Source organism: Schistocerca piceifrons, chromosome 3 (genome assembly GCF_021461385.2).
Source record: "Schistocerca piceifrons isolate TAMUIC-IGC-003096 chromosome 3, iqSchPice1.1, whole genome shotgun sequence".
In the NCBI taxonomy this organism is placed as follows: Eukaryota; Metazoa; Arthropoda; class Insecta; order Orthoptera; family Acrididae; genus Schistocerca; species Schistocerca piceifrons.
The window spans coordinates 145522192-145542294 of NC_060140.1; the positions used below are offsets into that span (position 1 = coordinate 145522192).

The 20103-nt window shown below is 41.9% G+C and overlaps 1 protein-coding gene across 6 annotated transcripts in view; it reads left to right on the forward strand.

Annotated features, from left to right (window-relative positions):
- The window catches only part of LOC124789286 (calcium-independent phospholipase A2-gamma-like), an 82567-nt gene that overhangs the window by 519 nt on the left and 61945 nt on the right, over window positions 1–20103 (forward strand). For 3 of the 6 annotated variants that reach the window (XM_047256598.1, XM_047256595.1, XM_047256593.1), the window contains exon 2: window positions 604–1009. In XM_047256598.1, coding sequence (XP_047112554.1) covers window positions 686–1009 — 324 coding nt within the window. In that variant the 5' untranslated portion in view covers window positions 604–685. Of the gene's footprint in view, window positions 1–28; window positions 426–580; window positions 1010–20103 lie in introns of those variants that run through there. The other 3 variants (XM_047256596.1, XM_047256597.1, XM_047256592.1) reach the window with 3 other exon arrangements.

Sequence of the window (20103 nt, forward strand, 5' to 3'; positions counted from 1 at the left end):
TTTGTGTTTCTGCAGTAACTATCAGTAGCCATTTACTCTGTTATAAACAATATTTAGAGCTAGGCTGAAGAAATTACTCTCATGAAATTGTGGTAGGCGTGATAATCCGAAATGCTAACAGGATTTCAGTTAATAACAGTCGTGTGCTTCCGGAAGTTAGTGAAGTATGGTTAAATAATTTGGCATAGCAGTCACTACTGCTACGAAAGATGATGATATGCTGTCGTCTTCAATGGTGTAATCTAATCCGAATGACACAAATATGTGCGCCTCACTGTCACGATTGACAGTGAGAATGTACGTCGTCTGCTGCAACAAACATGGCGAACAAATTTATTGTAAGCAAATTGAGGAAGGTGTTAATAGTGAACCAACCCCTCGCTTCCGTCAGTTGTTCACAATACCGTAATTAATTTAGGTTAAAGGTACATGTATTGATATAATAGAGCTTATACATTGTTTTTGGGATACGGCAGATGACGTTTACCAGGCAGAAAACTGTAACTTCCATACTCATGTCAAATTTGCGTAGTGGTGACATTATTCTCTTAATATTTAACGTTATATCGATTGGTCACAGGTACACTGCCTGTTTTCTTCCAGACAATACGCCACTCGTAACCCCATTCATGAAAGATCTACATCAGTTGACAATGAAAAGCTGCTCGGATCAGCCTCGAAGGACATGCCCACAAATCATTGGAAACTGCTTAATCAACTGAAGGATTTTGTAACGAAGACACCCATTAACAAAGGTTTATTATTTGTATTGAATAATGAATGGGCGAAAGTTCTTCAGAAGATTCCATCACTTCAAAATCAGCTGAAGAAACAAGATACGTCGACCATATCACAGAGTTTGCAGAAGGTTACCACCAAGGAAAGCAGTACTCAGGAATTAGCAAATGTTTTGGAGGGACCGAACAAAAAGCAAAATGAAATTCGAATTACAGATTCGTCACAAGAAGTGCTGCCAAAATGGAAATCATTCAATAAAGCAATGTCAAAGGTATGGCAATTAGTAACACTGTATTCATAAGCACGGATATATGTAAATAACATGAATATGTTACAAAGCCTGAAAGCCACTGCTTAAATGTAGCATAGTCTAGTGATTCTTGATTGGCTTGTTTGCATTATACACTTTGTAAAATAATTAAAATCATATTATTGCCCTCTGAAGATTTGTCGTCATGCTACAATGAAAATAAATAACTCTATTATACACGAACACTATGGAACCATAGGAGTATGTTTATGAAAATGGGTCAGGAGGTTGGCTGTGGCCTTGCTGCAGGAACTGTTATGGCATTTTCCCTTAATGATTTAGGAAAATCACAGGCAACTTAAATCAGGATGGCGAGACAGCAAACACTATTCTCCCAAATCAGAAATCAGTGTCTCAACAAATCTGCACTGCTTCGTTAAGTTGGTTCCTACTGTACATTGTTCTCTTGATCATAAATAACTTGCACAAAATATTTTATACTAAAAACAGTTTTGTAGTGCACAAACTGTGGATGCCTGTTGGTGATTCCAGCACCAAGAATGTGCACAGCTCCATGTTGTCACATCAGTCTGTCTGGAACAGTGAGTTGAGTGAGATGTTGAGCTCAGGAGAACAAATAATCTTTGTATAGTATGCTGCAATTTTGAAGCACGATTTAGCTGTCATTTCAAACAAGTGTATTTAAGCAATTTGTTTCATCACTTTTGGCAGTTCATTACACACCTTTGTTTTGAGTTTTTGTAAGTGAAATCCAAAAGTGACTTTTGTTCCATGGTTATGGATAAAACTATTAGTGAAACACTTACTAATGTTTTCTGCGATACACACAACAAATTGATAATGTACTCACTTGGTGCATTAAGGATACCCAGTTTTTAAAATAGTTCTTTACAATGAGCCCAGTTACTGTTCCAAAATATTATTCTCGCAGCTGATTTATTACAGTTTGAAACTATGTCAATGTTTCTGTCTTTGATCCCCAGAAAGTAATCCCATATCTTAGAATTTAGTGCTTGTAGGAGCAGTGTATCACCACAAGACAGTGGCTGTTACTAGCTGCTGCTAGAACCCAGAGAGCATAACATGCTGACGACATTCTTTTTGCCACTATCTTTGTGTAATTATTCTGGATGTTATTTGTCGGATCAGTGTTCATCTCTAACAACTTAGTGTTTGTTACATAATCTGTGGGTTTATCATCTGTGCTCAATGTGATAGTCGTTTGCCCCTGTTTGTGCTGAAAGGCATGCCGTTTGTTTTCCTTATGCTTATTGTCAATTCTTTATATACAGCCCACTCACAAACATCATTGAGGGTGTCACTTGTCTTCCCTGTTGGGAGTTCTGGTGTTTTATCAGTAATTACGATGTTGCAGTCATCAGCAAATAGAACTTTTTCTTCGTGTCTTAAACTGTCCTGAAGGTTATTGATATTTATTAAGAACAGAACTCAGACTTCACAGTACATGTACTCCCTAGTAAAGTTCACTGTCAGCAAAGTACAGTGACTAACTAAAATTACAGTTGTTTTTTCACTAATGTGAAAGTTTTGTAAGTACTGTAAGAGCCAGAGCCAACTTTTAAAGTGAATGCAACAAAAAGTGTGAAACATTAGCACATACACTGCTACAAGGATCTCTCCTCTATCAGATACAAGTGCTCACATTCTGCTTCATAATAATGTGTAATTATTTGGTTATTCCGTTATTTAATTATTCAATTATTTGCACATTATGCAGATCACAACTGTTATATCTTGATATGATTTAGAATGGGACAGTTTTAGAATTATTATTCACATACCTGGTGGATAATATGGTAGTGTGATAATTGCTGATTGTCTTAAGCCACTTCTTCTTCATACAGTAATTCACAATGAACTGTGAATCATAGCAAGTCTGTGCATCGCTCCCGTAGCGATTGTAAGGAGAAGATTAGACTAATTACAGCAGCCATTGGAGCATGTAAACAGTCGTTCTTCATGCACCCCATACATGAATGGAACAGAAAGAATCTCAAGTATACTATCTGATCAAAATATCCAGGTGCCTGTTAGTCGAGCTTAATATGGGCTGTGTGCATTGTTTGCTTTTGCTTGAATCTGCTGGGGACACTTTCAGACGTGTCTTCCTCGACTTCAAAGTCACTGAATTCATGTGACCAACCCATTCTACTAGTGCTTTTCGACTGATACCACAATACTTCCAGCCTCCTTTTGTACTGGTGGGTCCACCTCTCAAGGCATCTAGTGGTCAATTCTACATTATGTAGGGGTATCTGGATACTTTTGATCAAATGGTGTAACTGATGCCATGGGAAATGCCCACATCCATGCACTTGACAGTGGTTTGTAGAGTGTGGCTGTAGATGTAGATTGCAATAGTGGTCTGCAGAACATGGAGACAACTAACTGCCTGACCACATATCAGCCTATCTATAACATTCATGTTCTTATCAATATACACATAATTAAAAATATCCTGTTTCACGTACAAATGCCTGTGTGCTGCTTTCCTTTGTAATTCCAGTGTGAGAATTAACTAGAGAACTTAGGTTATAAGGCTATATTTTAAGTGAGGTTGTATTTAAAGTGAAACTGATTATTGATTCTTAGGAGGGCACCCACTAAAGGCATCAGCACAACAAAATAATTTGTAATTGATCAAATATCAAGAAAAATAAATAAAAAATTGCAAAATTTGTCTGTGTTTTTAACCCATACCCCATATTAAACAAGCACAAAATCATTACCCTTTAGGCGGAGGGGGGGCGGGGGGGGGGGGCAGGGGAGTGCCTAATTTGCAAACTGTGAGTGGAATGCCGGGGGGGGGGGGGGGGAGTAATTTTTGCTGTTAAATCAGTTACTAAGGACGGGTATACACTCGCGCGCGCACACACACACACACATCCATCCACACATATACAGACACAAGCAGACATATTGGTCTTTAAATATGTCTGCTTGTGTCTGTATATGTGTGGATGGATATGTGTGTGTGTGCGCGAGTGTATACCCGTCCTTTTTTCCCCCTAAGGTAAGTCTTTCCGCTCCCGGGATTGGAATGACTCCTTACCCTCTCCCTTAAAACCCACATCCTTTCGTCTTTCCCTCTCCTTCCCTCTTTCCTGATGAGGCAACAGTTTGTTGCGAAAGCTTGAATTTTGTGTGTATGTTTGTGTTTGTTTGTGTGTCTGTCGACCTGCCAGCACCTTCATTTGGTAAGTCATATCATCTTTGTTTTTAGATATATATCTATAAAAATATAGATAGAAAAAAAGGACAACAATGGGCGGGACTACAGAACATGGGAATAAGTAGATTTTATTTAATCGTATGGCAAGGGGGGGTGGGGGTGGGGTGCCCTCCCTCCGCCCTCCCTCCGCCCTCACCTTCGGGCACACCATTCGCTGGGTGCCGGTCTTTCAATTTGATGATACTTCGGTGACCTACAGTCAATGAGGATGATAAAATGATGATGCTGCTGCTGCTGCTGCTGCTGCTGCTGCTGATGATGATGATGATAGCGCAAGACCCAATCGCTGGGCAGAGAAAATTCCCTGACACAGCCGGTGAATCGAACCTAGGCCCAGAGGATTGACAATCCGTCACGCTGACCACTCAGCTACCGGGGGGCGGACAATAAGTAGATGTCCAAGAAAAATTAAAATTTTAAAGTCAGTAGTGACCGCTGCTCATGTGTCTAGAATTAATAGTAAAGTACATTAATATTTATATATCCCTCCAGCCATCATCGTCTGAGTCTTCCTCTGCCAACTGGAAAGGCTCCAAGAAGTCAAACAAAAGTAAACAGTCTTCTCCTTTGCTGACTCGAAGATCCTCTTTGATGGTGTCACCATATGATAGCCGTGTAGCAGCGAGTCTTTGAAAGCTGGCGCTTGGCAGTCGCCGAGGTGACACCGCTTCATGTTTTCCTCATCATGACTCTCCAATGGAACCTCTGCAATCTTGGATCCAACAAAGAGGATTTATGACTGCTCTTAAAATCGCAGTGTCCACTTGTTCTCTTCCTTCAGGAAACAAAATTGCATCCGTACGATCTCTTGCACTTCTTGCCGATCTGTTTTTTTTTTTAAAGAATTTGTCAGGTAGGCGCGAACACAATCCTGACTTCCAAAAATTATGCACCCGAAGGACACATTTTCTTTTCTTTTCTTTTCTTTTATTTTTTTTGTTTTTTATTAATATTACATCATTACAACATAACATCTTTACAACAGTACATGAACAGAATTTTTGACCTTCCCCCCTGAAGATGGCTCATGGGGGAGTCATGCTGCTCATACAGAATGATGATCGTAGTAAATCCATCTTCCTGACTACCTACCTTCAAGCTGTTGCAGTTTGCCTTTTCCTTCCTCACTTGATTTTTCCCGTTGTACTATTTACGTCCCTCTGTCTTTCGATGTCACCAGGCCAGACTTCCTCTGGCTTATTGGGCAGCTAAGTCACCCCTTTGTGCTGCTTGGTGACTTTAACAGGCACCATCCCCTTTGATGTTCTCCCAGAACCTATCCGAAAGGTGCCCTCTTGGCTGACCTTCTCAGTTTACTTAACCTCAGCTGTCTTAACACAGAAGCACTCGTGTTCATTTCAGACTCCACATGTACATTTTCCCCTTTGGACCTATCCTTTTGCACTGCCGAGCTTGCCCATGTGTTGAGTGGCCCGTTCTCTCTGATAGGTACGTCAGCGATCATTTCCCGTGTTCTGTCCATTTGCTGACACCTACCCCACCTATGTGCACACCCAAATAGCAGCTTACTATGGCTGACTGGAGGCTTTACTCCTCCCTGACGACCTTCGATGAACAACATTTCCTTGGTTGTGATGACCAGGTAAAAATCTTAAATACATTATCCTTTACTGCCGCAGAACGTTCCATTCCTCGCACTTCCTCTTTACTACGCCATGTCCTGGTCAGAGGTGTGCCACGACGCAATTCATGCATGGAGATGTGCTCTCTGCATTTTTAACCATCATCCTATGATAGCAGACTGCATTCATTATAAATAGTTGCGTGCACAGTAACGTCGTGTTCTTCCGAATAGCAAAAAAACTAGCTTGATTTCATCCACTAATTCTTTTAACAGTTCCACTCCCACTTCCTTTGTATGACGGCTCTCTGCGACAAAGATCCATTCTCAAATTTCCAGCCTGACAGTCGCAGACAGTGTCATCGTAGACCCTATTGCTATTTCCAACACCTTCGACCGCTGTTTTGTGGACATTTTGAGCTCCTCCCACTATCACCATGCCTTTCTCCATCGGAAACAAGTGGAAGAGGCTTGGGCGATACCCTTCTCTGTTCAGTCGTGCTGCCTTTACAGTGAGGGAGCTAGATCGTGCCCTCACTTCATCCCTATCCTCCGCCCTAGGGCCAGACGTGTTCACATTCAGGTGTTGAGCACCTTTCTCTTGCAGGCAAATACTTTCTGCTTAATAAGTACAACCGCTTCTGGACAGAGGGCACGTTTCCCAGACTCTAGCATGAAGCCACTGTCATACCCATACCCATAGCTAAGCCTGGTAGGGACAAAGGTCTTTCTTCTAACTACCGGCCTATTTCTCTTACCAACTGCGTTTGGAAGATGATGGAACATGTGATTCATGCCCGGTTGGTATGGTGGCTAGAGTATCGCAATTTGCTAACCACTACACAGTGTGGATTTTGAATGCGCCATTCTGCAGGCTTCCGAGGCTGCATGACACCGAGCGAGGTGGCGCAGTGGTTAAACACTGGACTCGCATTCAGGAGGACGACGGTTCAATCCCATGTCCGGCCATCCTGATTTAGGTTTTCCGTGATTTCCCTAAATCGCTCCAGGCAAATGCCGGGATGGTTACTTTCAAAGGGCACGGCCGACTTCCTTCCCCGTCCTTCCCTAATCCGATGAGACCGATGACCTCGCTGTCTGGTCTCCTTCCCCAAAACAACCCAGCCCTCTGCAGATGACCATCTTGTCACTTTGTCCACCCATATCCTGAATGGTTTTCTGCAGAAATCCCAGATTGTGGCCATGTTTTTCGATTTGGAGAAAGCCTACGACACCTGCTGGAGGACAGGCTTCCGAGGCTGCATGCCTTGTTTCCTTTAGGAATTCTTAAAAGACCGAGTTTTCAAGGTACGTATGGGTTCTGCCGTGCTGGACACCGTTATCCAGGAAAACAGTGTGCCTTGAGCGTCGTCCTCTTTGCTATCGCCATTAACCCTATAATGGCCTGTCTCCCGCTGGACATCTTCAGCTTCCTTTTCGTTGACGATTTTGCCATCTACTGCAGTTCTCCGTGACTTGTCTGATTGAGTGCCGTCTTCACCGATGTCTTGATCGATTTGCTCATGGAGCATCGGCAATGCTTTCAGTTTTTCACTGTCAAAACCATTTGTATGAATTTCTGGCAATGCAGTCGGTTTCTGCCACCGTGTTTATGTCTTGGCCCTGTTGCTGTTCCATTCATTGAAACTACGAATTTCCTGGAGCTCCTCCTCGATAGGAAACTTTCTTGGTCCTCCCAAGTGTCTTACCTGGCAGCCCGCTGTACGCAGTCCCTCAATGTCCTGTGTGTCCTCAATGGTGCTTCCTGGGGAGCAGATCGAATGACCCTCCTCTGTTTGTGCCAGTCCCTTGTCCGTTTGAAACTAGACTACGGGTGCTGCGTTCATACATCTGCACATCTGTCACTCTTACACTTTCTCAGAAGTATCCACCGTTGTGGCATCCATTTGGCCACTGGTGCCTCCCACTAGCCCAGTTGAGTGTCTGTCTACAGAAGCTGCTAAACTACCACTGTCCTACCGTTGTCACTTTATCCTCAGCAGATATGCATGCCATTTGTCTGGTACGTGTTGCCACCCATCCTATGCCTCCTCCTTTGACGCCTGCTTTGATCGCCAGTATGGGGCGTGTCCCTCTTCTCTGTTACCCCATGGAGTTTGCTTGTGGCTCTTGCTACGGCAGCTTAACTTCATGCTACGTGCAACTTTCCCAGTGGGTATAAACCCTTCACCACCTTCACTTCGTGCAGCGGCCCATGTTCACCTTGGCCTTCATTCACTTCCTAAGGACACTACTCCAGCCTCACTCTATCATCTTCAGTTTCACGACATTTGCACGGAACTTCACAATAGTACCTTTGTGTACACTGATGGCTCTTGGGCTGACCGTGGTGTCAGGTGTGCCTTCATCATTGGCACTGATGTTTTTTGGTATTGGTTTCTGGAACACTGTTCAGTATCTACAGCAGAGCACTTCACCCTGTATCAGGCCACACAGTACTTCCGACGACACAGGCTTTTTAACTGCGTCATCAGCTCTGACTCTCTCGGTGCCCTTCAAAGACTCTGTGTGCTGTATGCCATCTATCTGTTAGTGCAACGGGTCCAAGAAAGCTGTCACTTGCTCACTCTTGATGGAATCACTGTAATATTTATGTGGGTTCGTGGTCATGTGAGTCTGACAGGAAACGAGGCCACCGACACTGCTGCCAAGGCTGATCTGTGTGGTGTTGTATGTCAACAAGTGATGACACTTTGGCATCACAGTTGGCCCTCACTTCATGGGAACAAGTTCCAGGTTATCAAGCCTCTCCCAGCGGCTTGGACAACCTCCTCGTGGCCCTCTCACTATGAGGAGATCATTTTAGCTAAGTTGCGTATCAGGCACTGTCTTTTTAGCCATCTCCATTTGTTAAGTGGTTCTCTTCCGCCACTTTGTACTCGTTGCGCCCAACCTTTGACAGTCCGCCATTTCCTGACAGAATGCATTTCTTGTTTGTGTTTGCCATCTGAATTATCGGCAGTTTTTGCAAATGACACCCAGGCTGTCAACCGCATTTCACTTTTTATTAGTCGTAACAATATGGCAGCCATTTCATTTTTAGTTCAGGACCTCCATTTCCCTATAGCGTATTTCAAAGACTTTTCTCCACGTCCGTCTTTTTAGCTGTCTTCTCTTCTGTTGTTTGGGATTAACGTGTAGTCATTTGAACTCCTCTATCTTCATATTCTACAGTTCTGACGTGGGCGCATATGACCCTAGTTGTTTTTGCACATTAAAACAAAACAAACAAACAAACCCTAAGGAAACCCCAAATTACAGTCCCTCAACTACATAAATTTGTCAGAAAAGTTTGTGATTTTTCCCTTCTACCATATTGCAGTAATTTATTCAGCTGTATTCTGTGATCTACACAGGAGCTCCCAATGCTTCATATAAGCTAAAAAGAACTTATTAGCTGTTCCTGCCGCCTAACTGTAAGTTTGTGGAAAAGTTACATTTACTTATGTAAACAACATTTTTTTTTGGTAACATTTTCAATTTTTTTGAAGAGACCAGAAGTGGTAATTAGCCTATAGTTGTTGACTTCCTTTACTTCCCCTTTTGTATGAAAATGTGTAAGACTGTTTGGAAGAGAACTTCTTGAATGGATGGAAGTGTTGTGAAAGCAACTACCTACTCAGTTACAGCAGAGTGCGAAGGCTGTGACAGTCGTAATATTCCGTGACATCCGTTTATTGTATAAAAAGTAGAATTTACTTCGGAGAAACAGTGAAATTAAAGGGAAACTGGCTGGATGGCCAATAGGCCTATTTAACGTTATCAACAGAATGACCTCCTCAGTGCCATCCAGCATGGATTTCAAAACTATCAATTGCATGAAATCAGACTTCACTTTTTCCACTTGACAATCTGACAATCATGGGTCAAGCTTCAGAGTGAAACTTCTTCAGTGTAATAGAAATGGCCTTGGTCCATCCACATTTTGACTGTGCTACAGACGTTTCAGTTGGGAAGCCTTTATGCATCCCCCATATAGTTTTGAACTTTCTCCATGTGATTTCCATAGTTTTGGAGCCATGAGGAAAGACATTCATAGCTGTCAGTTCATTTTGAATGAAGTAGTGTCTGTCTGGGTACAATCATATAGGCTACCGAAGTCATTTTTCCCTGAAGTCATTGACTATCTTGTCTGTCTTGTCTCACAGTGGGGTAGACATATTAACATTTTTGGTGATTAGTTTTGAAATGATAAATAGTTAATGTAGTTTCTTTCCATCTGTCTTGTTTCCATTTGACTGCCTCGTAATATTAACAATTTCAACACTGCCCTCTTTACACCCGGCACTTGGCTGTGAACTGGCATATTTAATGGATGTTTGAAATTAGATTGCAAAGAACAGAAAAATGATAGGAATATGGTTCTTGCATCATTTAAAAGGAAAAAGGAAGAGCTTTACATGAATGTGAGTTTATTTTACAATATAAAATACAAATGAGTGTTATAATTAAAAAAAGAAAACACAGAAATATAGTGGATAAAAAAGTTTTGCATGATCTCTCTCTTGAGTAATGCCATTATTACTTTATCTAAATTTAAAACAAAATATCACTGGACTGTCTAACTGCAGGTACCTGTAAACAAGAGTATTTTAATAGTGCAGATGTAGTTAGCCTTTGTGGGAAAATCCTGGAAACACTGTGGGACGCAAACTCCAACGCCACAGTCCTTGCACCACCATCTACTTTCCTTCCTGATGCTCTTACCCGTCTCTTTCTTCCCCCTGTCTGAACATACTTTGCAATACCTAGTAGTATTCACCATGTTTGCAGTGGGTGGTACCTTCTCTGGACAGTGCCTTGCAAATGTCCTCTCAGTTTGTGAGGATGAAGCGGCTTGTTGCTGAAAAATATTTCTGCCCTTCACAGCCAATTTCTTCCCCACTCTGTGAATAAAGTCTACTAGGGATACATTCTTCCTAGTGTTCTTTATATAAAATAAAACTGTTGACAGTTGACATGATAAACAAGTGGAAAAACAGCTTTTACCACCACCTCAAAGTTTTTCGGGCAAACGGATAATAACTGGAGAACTGATCTGCTCTGTCAATCCCAGCTTTATTCTTGTTGTAATCAATAATAACGTCTGGCTGTACAATTTATGCTATTCCACCTTTGGCCCTAACTTGAATACTAGTGCTGGTAGACCTATGCTTTGTGGAAAGACAAAAAGACATCTCGTTTTAACTTCCACTTCACTGCCAAGAGATGGTGTTTCCTTTGAAAAACTATTTTTTTTGTTTTGTTTTAGTGCTCTGAATATTCGTCGCAAACCTTTCCTGCTTTTCATTACAGTTCCCACTCCAAGACCTTTATTTTCCCACAACATGACCAAAAGAGATGGACTGGTGTAGTACCTATCCATATAAATGCAGTGTCCTTTGCCAAAGTACTGTGTACACAACCTTTTTACAAGGCCCTGGATACTATTGTCAACACTGCCTGCAGAACCTGTATATACATCACAGTTTAGCATATAAGTAGTTGATGAATCACAGAGAGCATACAATTTTATTCCATATTCATTGGGTTTGTTTTTCATGTATACTCTGAAGCTTGTTCTACCACGAAAGGGACACATTGCCTCATCTATTGTCAGATTCATGCCTGGACGAAAAGTAATTTTGCTTTCATTCACAAAGAAATCAAAAAAAGGCCTCACTTTGTGAAGTGGGTCGTGCTTTTCTACGCCTCTGCTAATGAACGTAGCATTGTCATTCAAGTGTAATACCGACAATGTAGTGCAAAATCGATAGTGACTCAACAATTTACTCGCAAATCCTGTCTGCGGAAACGGGTCTGTTGACCAATAATCACTGAATTTCGGCAATTTGATGACGCACATATGCAAAATAATACTATGAGACCAGTAAAGCTCTTGCAATTTTACTACAGACCACTTATGCCAGAGTTTATTTTCAGGCTACCTTTGCGTTTCATTGTCGTAATAACGTTACCAGCGTACAGATTCATTTCACTTTTGATGAGCCAAATAAGGTCGTCTTCAAAGAAATAACTAAAATATCGAAGCTCCTCAGTGGCATCTGAAAAATGCTATGCTACGCTGACTACTTCCTGGAAATCTGGCTGATCGTCTAGTTCCGACAAATCTTGCTCTTTGTGCTCAGTGAGCCACACACGACCAGGTACCACAGATGGTGACTGATGGTCTGTACCATTGTCTGCATAGAAAAAAAAAATAATGCTAAGATTGGTACTAAAAGGTACTAAATGCAAGTGAAGTAATGAACATTACTCACAATACAAAATGCGGGACCGTAATGAACTCTTCACTTTATGAACAATTGAGACATATACATACCTGAATCATCACTTGAACTTTTGTCTGGAGAGTACAAATCCTCTTTGTCAGAATCGTCAATTTCAGATCCTGCATCTCCATAAAGAATATCTAAGATCTCTGCCTCCGTCAACTTGCTGTGCGATATTTTTACGATCTTAAACACCTGTGAATGAACTGCAGGTAACTTCGTCTTTGCAGTGCTCACAGCCGCTCCCAGGATGAGATAGCCGATAAGTGCTTACCACTTGCGGAAGAAGAATGAAATACCTTCACATTAGTTAACGAAACTGCTTCGGAGACGCACTAAACGCGCTTACGGAGCCAAATAAAGGCTCGCCCATACGGTATACGGGCCCCGTCGTCAACGTCAGGGCGGCCGCGCCCGTATGGCATATGGGTGCCGTGCTGTAAGTGTTAATGAAATTGCAATCGTATGGGATGTTAAACAAAATTTGTAATTGTATTAAGGATTTCTTGGGCGGAGAAGAAGAAGTGGATGGAAAAATGGACAAGAATGTTAGAAGAGGACAGTGAAGGGAACAAAAAAGTACTTTACACCATGGTAAGAAATAAGAGGAATGACAGAAGCGAGTGCCTGAGGATCATGGATAATAATGGAAGAGTTGTGGAGGAAATGCATGAGCTCAAAAAGATTTGGAAGGAGTACTTTGAAGATCTGTTGAATGCTGCCAAGCAGGTAACTAACAGCGATGGAGAGCCTAAGGCAGCAGACGATTATAATAGTGGGGAAATTGATGATCTAACTTGGAATGAAGTGGAAGAAGCCATAAAGAGGATGAAAGGGGGCAAGGCACCAGGTTGGGACGAAGTAACAGTGGATATGATACGAGCAGCAGGAGAAGTAGGAACCCAGTGGCTATACAGAGTGCTGAGGGTGGTGTGGAAGGAGAACAGAATTCCTGAGGATTGGAAGAAAGGAATTATAGTCCCGATCTTCAAGAAAGGGGATAAAAGGAGATGTGAGAACTACAGAGGAATCACCCTGCTATGCCACTGTGGAAAAATCTATGAAAAGATGCTGGAGAAGAGAATAAGAAGCAGTATTGAAAGTAGACTGCAAGAGGAGCAGTACGGTTTCAGACCGGGAAGATCAACAACGGACCTCATATTTGCGGTAAGGCAACTGCAGGAAAGGCACTATGAGTACGGGAAGGACTTAATCATGGCCTTTTTGGATATTGAGAAGGCGTATGACAGTATCTGTAGGGACAAGCTCTGGGATGTGCTGAACGCAAAAGGGATAGATGAAGAGATTACACGAAAAGTCAGAAAAATGTATGAGGGAAGTGAGAGTTGTGTGAAAGTGGGGAGGGAACGTACTGCATGGTTCAAGCTGGAAAATGGGCTGCGACAGGGAAGTGCACTTTCGCCTTTATTGTTTATTATTGTTATGGATGAAATCCTACAGCAAGTATCAGATGCAATTGGAGATCATAAAATGAAAGCAGTGCTTTTTGCCGATGACCTGATGTTATGGGGAAATTGCGTGAAGGAGGTGCAAGAGCAGTTAGATGCATGGGAGGCAACGGCAGCACAATATGGAATGCATTTCTCTGCAAAGAAAAGTGAAATAATCGTCACAACAAGGAAGAAGAATAGGCCAAATGTGGATATAACTTGTGGAGGGGAAAAACTACAAGTGGTAGAGAACTTCAAGTACCTGGGAAGCGTGATTGAAAGTAAGGGGGGAAACGCAATGGAAATAAATGAAAGATGCAGAAAAGCAGGGCAGTTCTACAAATGCATTAGGGGGCTTATTTGGAGCAAGGAGGTGCCACAGAAATCCAAGGGAATTATATACCGAACCTACTTTGTCCCCATATTGACATACGGAAGTGAGACATGGGTAATGCACAAAAGCGACAAAAGTAGAATACAGGCTAGTGAAATGAAGTTCCAGAGGAGCAGGTTGGGTGTAACAAGACGAGACAGATTGCGAAATTTGTATGTGAGGGAAAGACTAAAGGAGGAACCAGTACAGGACAGGATAGAAAAATCAAGACTGCAGTGGTATGGACACATGAAGAGAATGGATGAGGGAAGAATTCCAAAGAGGATGTTTGATCTGCAACTGGAGGGGAAGAGGCCCAGAGGAAGACCAAGAGATAGATGGGTGAAGGGTGTGAAGGAATGTGTGATGAGAAGAGGAGAGAACTGGACGAAGGTGGAAGAGGGGGAATGGTGGAAAGACAGAACACGGTGGAGAGGCTTGTGTTCCCGACAGACCCAGCCAGTGGCTGGAAACTGTCCAAGATGATGATGATGATTAAGGATTTCTTGGTGGGAAGGACACAGCATGTTATCTTAGGTGGAGAATCATGCACAGATGTATAAGTAACTTTAGGTTGCATGGAAGTGCCTTGGGATCATTGCTGTTCTTGTTATATGTAATGATTGTTTAGAACAATATTAATGGTAACATCAAACTTTTTGCATATGATTCAGTTATCTGTGTTGAAGTACTGTGTGAAAGAACTGCACAAATATCCAGCAATAGAAACTCCAGGTTGGGATGTCTACAATGTAAGGAAAAAGATAGATTTCTACTTACATTAAGGATGAACATTAAGTTGCAGACAAGCACAGACTGGTCCGAGCTGCCGGAGTTGGTAGTCACGTGTGCCTGAGGTATGCTTATTTGTGTGACTGAATAGTGTGTGTTTCTTTGTCTCTTTCTGATGAAGGCTGTGGCCAGCCAAAAGCTAATGTGTAAGCGTCTTTTAATTGTGCCTGTCTGCTACTTAAAATGTCATCTTTACGGGTAGTAGCACACAATCTTTTCCTTGCATTGTTGCAAAAATATCCAGTCAGATCATGTTTCCAACTGGTGTGTGGCTTGGCATCTTGCTTTAAATTTTCACAGTGTAAAATTTTGCACTTCACAAAATGACAAAAAAAGTTGTATGCAGTGACTACAGTGTCAGTGAGTCATAGTTGTAATTGGTCAGCTCGTACAAATGCCTGGGTATAACAGTTTCCAGTTTTCACTGGAGTATCTTACAGGTCCCTACTAGCTGCCATGCTACATTGCTTAGATTCAGCTACTTTTTCTGAAAGAATTATAGGCATCTGAGCAACATAAAAATCAGGAAGTTAGTATTTTTGTTTTTCCATTTTTTTATGTCCTATGGGGCAATATTTTGGAGTAACTGTTTGTATAGGCCATACACAAAAGAGAGTAACTAAATTTATGTATGACGTTCCCACACAAATATTTTCAAGGCATTTGTTCAAACATTTAGGACTTTTTACAACCACATTTTATTTATTGGTTGATGTGCACACTTATTTGTTGATGAAATTTATTTTCAACAATTGTTTGAGTTTGAGACTAACAAGTACCAAAGAATACTGTACTAGAAGGGAAAATGATCTGTATTGTTCTCTGTTGCATCCTATATGGTCAATTCAAGGCAATAAAAGCCTGGCACACAGCACTAGCATTTCTAAATGCAAATTGAAGTTCACTGTGTGAAATAACTATTTCCACATGTAATGGCACAAAATGACATTGGCTAACATTTTGAAAATAACATACTATTTTTATCATATAAACTATTTGAAATTTGGTGGTAATGCATTATAAAGTATAAGGATTATAGACAAAAGTATGCATAACTGTAAGTAAAACCATCAAGTGAGGAAAAAATGAATACCTTTTTATACTTTATTTTGTAGAAAAATATTGTTCACCATTACATTGAATGTCACATAAAGGGAAAGGGATAGTACTAGAAATTATTATATTGTTATTATTATTATTACACTTTTGCAAAATGGAAAACTATAATTTTTTCTTCTGGACACATTCACACCTCTGAAAATTGGTAAGTTCTTCCATCTGATGTTTCTGGACATTCATCAACAGCAAGTGCAAGGGGATTGGCAACTGGGCAAACATCCTCTAATTTGGACCAATGAAATGATGACAAAAGTCTTGAAAGATGCATAAATTATCTGGTAACATCACGTTCCATTGTATTTACTTCAGTGATTATCAGAAAGTACTACAGAAGGTATTATTTTTGAGCCACATATGTTGATGAGATAAAATTTTCTTCTCTCACAAAGGACATCAATTTTTCTTTGAATTATATTTCCATGTGAACTCCTCATCACTAATAAGCCTCCTTGCTTTCACTTACCCTATATGACCTAATAGCTTAAATTTATGGAAATTTCTGGATCTGGGAAGTGTCAGAAGTTCTGTGAAGCATTCTGCAAGGTAACGATGTGTCTGGTCTGCAGGCTCTTCAGACGTAAAATGAAACTTGAGTTTGGTAATGTTAACATTATGAACTGAAAGAAATCTGTCTCGAGTAATATTTGATTTCCTGGGATTCTTTGTGTAGTGTTCATGACTTAGGGGAAGAACATGCTGTGATTGAAGTGCCCAGGTAGTGAAGGAATATTGTGTGTTATTAAGTCTAATGAACGGAATACAAGAACACAGTTTGTTGGGATATGCGGCACACTACTTGGTGCAGGCTGAAAAGTGAGTCACTGACAGTTGCACTGAAATGTTCATACACTAATGAGGTCCGTAAGGCCACAGGCGGCAGTGAGCGATAGGGTGCTCAAGGATGAATGAAGTTGATGAATGCTGTGGTGAGATACTGCTTGTTGGCATGGTAGTGTGAACTCCAGTTGATGAGCTGCTAGGCACAGATGGCTTAAGCCTGTAGAGCAGTCAGGTGGTGACCTAAATACTTGCCTGGCAGAAGGAAACCAAGGGAGGCAAATAACTCGTGGAAGTGAGGTAATGCCACAGTGGAAGCATCATTAGTGGAAGCAAGGCTGGCACCACACTATACCATGGCAGCTACTGGACGTTTGGTTGAAAACGACTCGGTATGTGTCTCTTGATACAGATTGTTTTCATCTAATCCCCAAAGAAAGTATCATGTGCACACCGGAGCTGTGGCAACCTGCAACACACTGTATGGTTGGTGGCTGTGGCATATATGGTATCCAGAGGATTCAGCAGCCTTTCCCTCTGTAAGGGAGAGATGGCAGAGCCATCTCAGAGATGATCTGGCATCCGAAGGGAGAAGGCACCCCTTTGTAGGTTTTCCTGGGAAAATAACTTTTGATACTCTTCTTGGGTTTGCAGTCATGTCAGTACTATATTTTGAGAACCCAACTGGCCACTGTTTTGAGGTGAGATGCTGCTTTTGCTGAATGGCATTGCACCGATGCCATGCTGGAGCCTATGCCCCTTTAAAGGCCAGCAAAGACTATTTCGTACATGTGCCAAGTGCTGTGAGTGCTGCCCCCACTGCAAAGAGCAAGAGCAGTGCTGGCAGTGGTGATGTTGATTAAATCAAAGACTGTCATGTTTTAATGCATATCAACACAAGGTTCGACAACTTGCTCAAATGATCGCCCTCGTCCCTATTAATAAGATTATCAGCTAACCTAATTTCGGTTCATTTTGTGAGAACAGAGTTCTGGTAATGGGAAGTGGTAGCAGCCACCTGTGTCTTATTATTGCATGTCTCTCAGCTAAGCAATGCCCTGCCACCACAGACCTTTCAGATTGTTGTAAGCTAGCATGGCAGCTGTGTTCTGCACACTTGTCCTCAGCAGTATGAATAGTCTGACCAGTGAATGCTTTATCACAGCAGAATGGAATCATAAACACCAGTGTTCCTTAGTCACAGATCTTTTTTAATATAACCCAACTGAATTCTAATCTTGGCTGCCAGACAGAACCCCGTCTTGATGTTAAAACTTCTTAAAATGCTCCCTGTTTTGAATGATATGCTCTCAGCATGTTTGTAGGAAAGCAACTGACATAGGTTCATTTTGATGTACTCACGGTGATGGTTTGAACTCCAAAGCATGAGTGGTATGCCTCTCAGAGGATACATTCTTTATAAATATAGACTTAAGTGTTCAGGTAAGCTTCCTTTATCAAATATGGTATACACTCTTTGCATCAGCATTGTAATAACTCTTCTGCATTGATATGATGGGTAACAGTTTGTCACATCTTGGATACCAGTCAGTATGCATAGATTTGTGGTGAATACAATGCCCCAGATTACCATTGTTTTGTTTGTGGACAAGAACGTCCACAAATGGGAGCATGCAATTAAGCTCCATTTCCATTGTAGACTTATTGGTAGGATTGAAGGGAATTAAAATGTTCCAATAATAGTTATGGATGGCAGCTCCATGTGGTCATATTAAAATGATTTTGTCATTGTATCTCCAGAAACATGTTGGTTTCAAGACTGCTGTCCTCAATGCTCTATCCTCAAAGTCCTCCATAAATTGACTAGCAACTATGGGAGATAAGAGGCTACCCATAGCTGCTCCATCAGTTAGTTGATCTAACTTTTCATTCAATTCTGAAAGTTTCAGTCCACTGTTGACAACCTGACCCTCCTAGAAGTGGCTATTCAGCAGGCTTTCCTCAGTCAGTATCACTGTGTTGGCATATTCTTTGATATTAGTAAGCCTTACGATACTACTTGGAGACACAGTATTCTCGCACAACTGCATCAATGGGGCTTTGTGGCCACCTCCCCATTTTCATTCGGTCTTTCCAGTCTCAGCGGTTTTTTCGGACCCGAGTTGGTCACACACTGTCTGATCGATTTGAGCAGGAGAATGGTGTCCCCCAGGGCAGTGTTTTAAGTGTTACCCTCTTTGCCATAGCCATCAACAGTATAACATCTACGGTAAGGAGTCCAGTACAGTGCTCCTTATTTGTGGATGACTTGGCTGTTTTATGTTCCTCATCCAGTGTTGCAACGGTGAGCTGACAGTTGCAACTAACAGTGCAGCCGTTAGAGGAGTGGGCTGCAAAAGACGAGTTTTCTGCCAATAAGTGTGTGTGTGTGTGTGTGTGTGTGTGTGTGTGTGTGTGTGTGTGTGTGTGTGTGTTTGTGTGTGTGTGTGTGTGTGTTTGTGTGTGTGTGTGTGTTCATTTTAATCATTCTCGTCATACTTTTAATTTGCCTGTCTTGCACATAGGGGACACTATCCTACATTTTAGAGACACAGTGCGGTTTGTGGGCTTCTTTTTTGTCTCCAGATTGTCATGGTTGCCACACCTGCGAGACTTGAAAGCCAGAACCCTGAAGGCACTGAACATGCTCAAGTGCCTTAGCCACATATCTTGGGGAGCAGACAGGGCGCGTCTTCTTCAGTTTTATCGGGCTTTCGTGAATTCGCAGCTGTACTGCGGGTGCACGGTGTATGGGTCAGCGAGGCACTCTTATTTGCGGATCCTTGACGCTGTCCACCATGCGGGGATTCGACTGGCCATGGGTGCTTATCGGACTAGTCCCATACCCAGCCTCTGTGCTGAGGTGGGAGAACTGCCACTTACCATCCGGTGTCAGCTCCTGTTGGTGCGGCATACTTGTAAGTTTCTTGCAGCTCCAATTCACCCGCTCACCATATTGTTGCTCGTCTGCTTTTGGAGCGCCTTTTTTCCAACCATCCACAAGCCACAATGCCATTAGGGATCCATGTGCAACATGTGCTGGAGTCCTTTGGTGTGGAGCCCGTACAGCCCCAAATCCAGGGTTTTAACCGCCTGCCACCATTGTAACTAGAGAGGCCGAGAGTGATTTTAGATTTGGTGCGTTACAAGAGAGATTGCACTCCTGCCACCGTTTTTAATGCAACATTTTCTGCCATTTTATCCGAGCACCAAGACTATGTAGACATTTTTACAGATGGGTCGAAACAGGAGGATTCTGTTGGTTGCTCTGTTGTTTTTACAGATCGTGTCCTCAAGGTCAGACTGCCTCAAGTATTTACTGTCTTTGATGCATAATTGTCTGTGATCTTGAAGGCACTGGAGCAGATGAGATGCTCTTCCCATCCTAAATTTCTTGTCTGTTCAGATTCACGAAGTGCTCTTCACTCATTGTAACATTTGTATCCAGCAGATA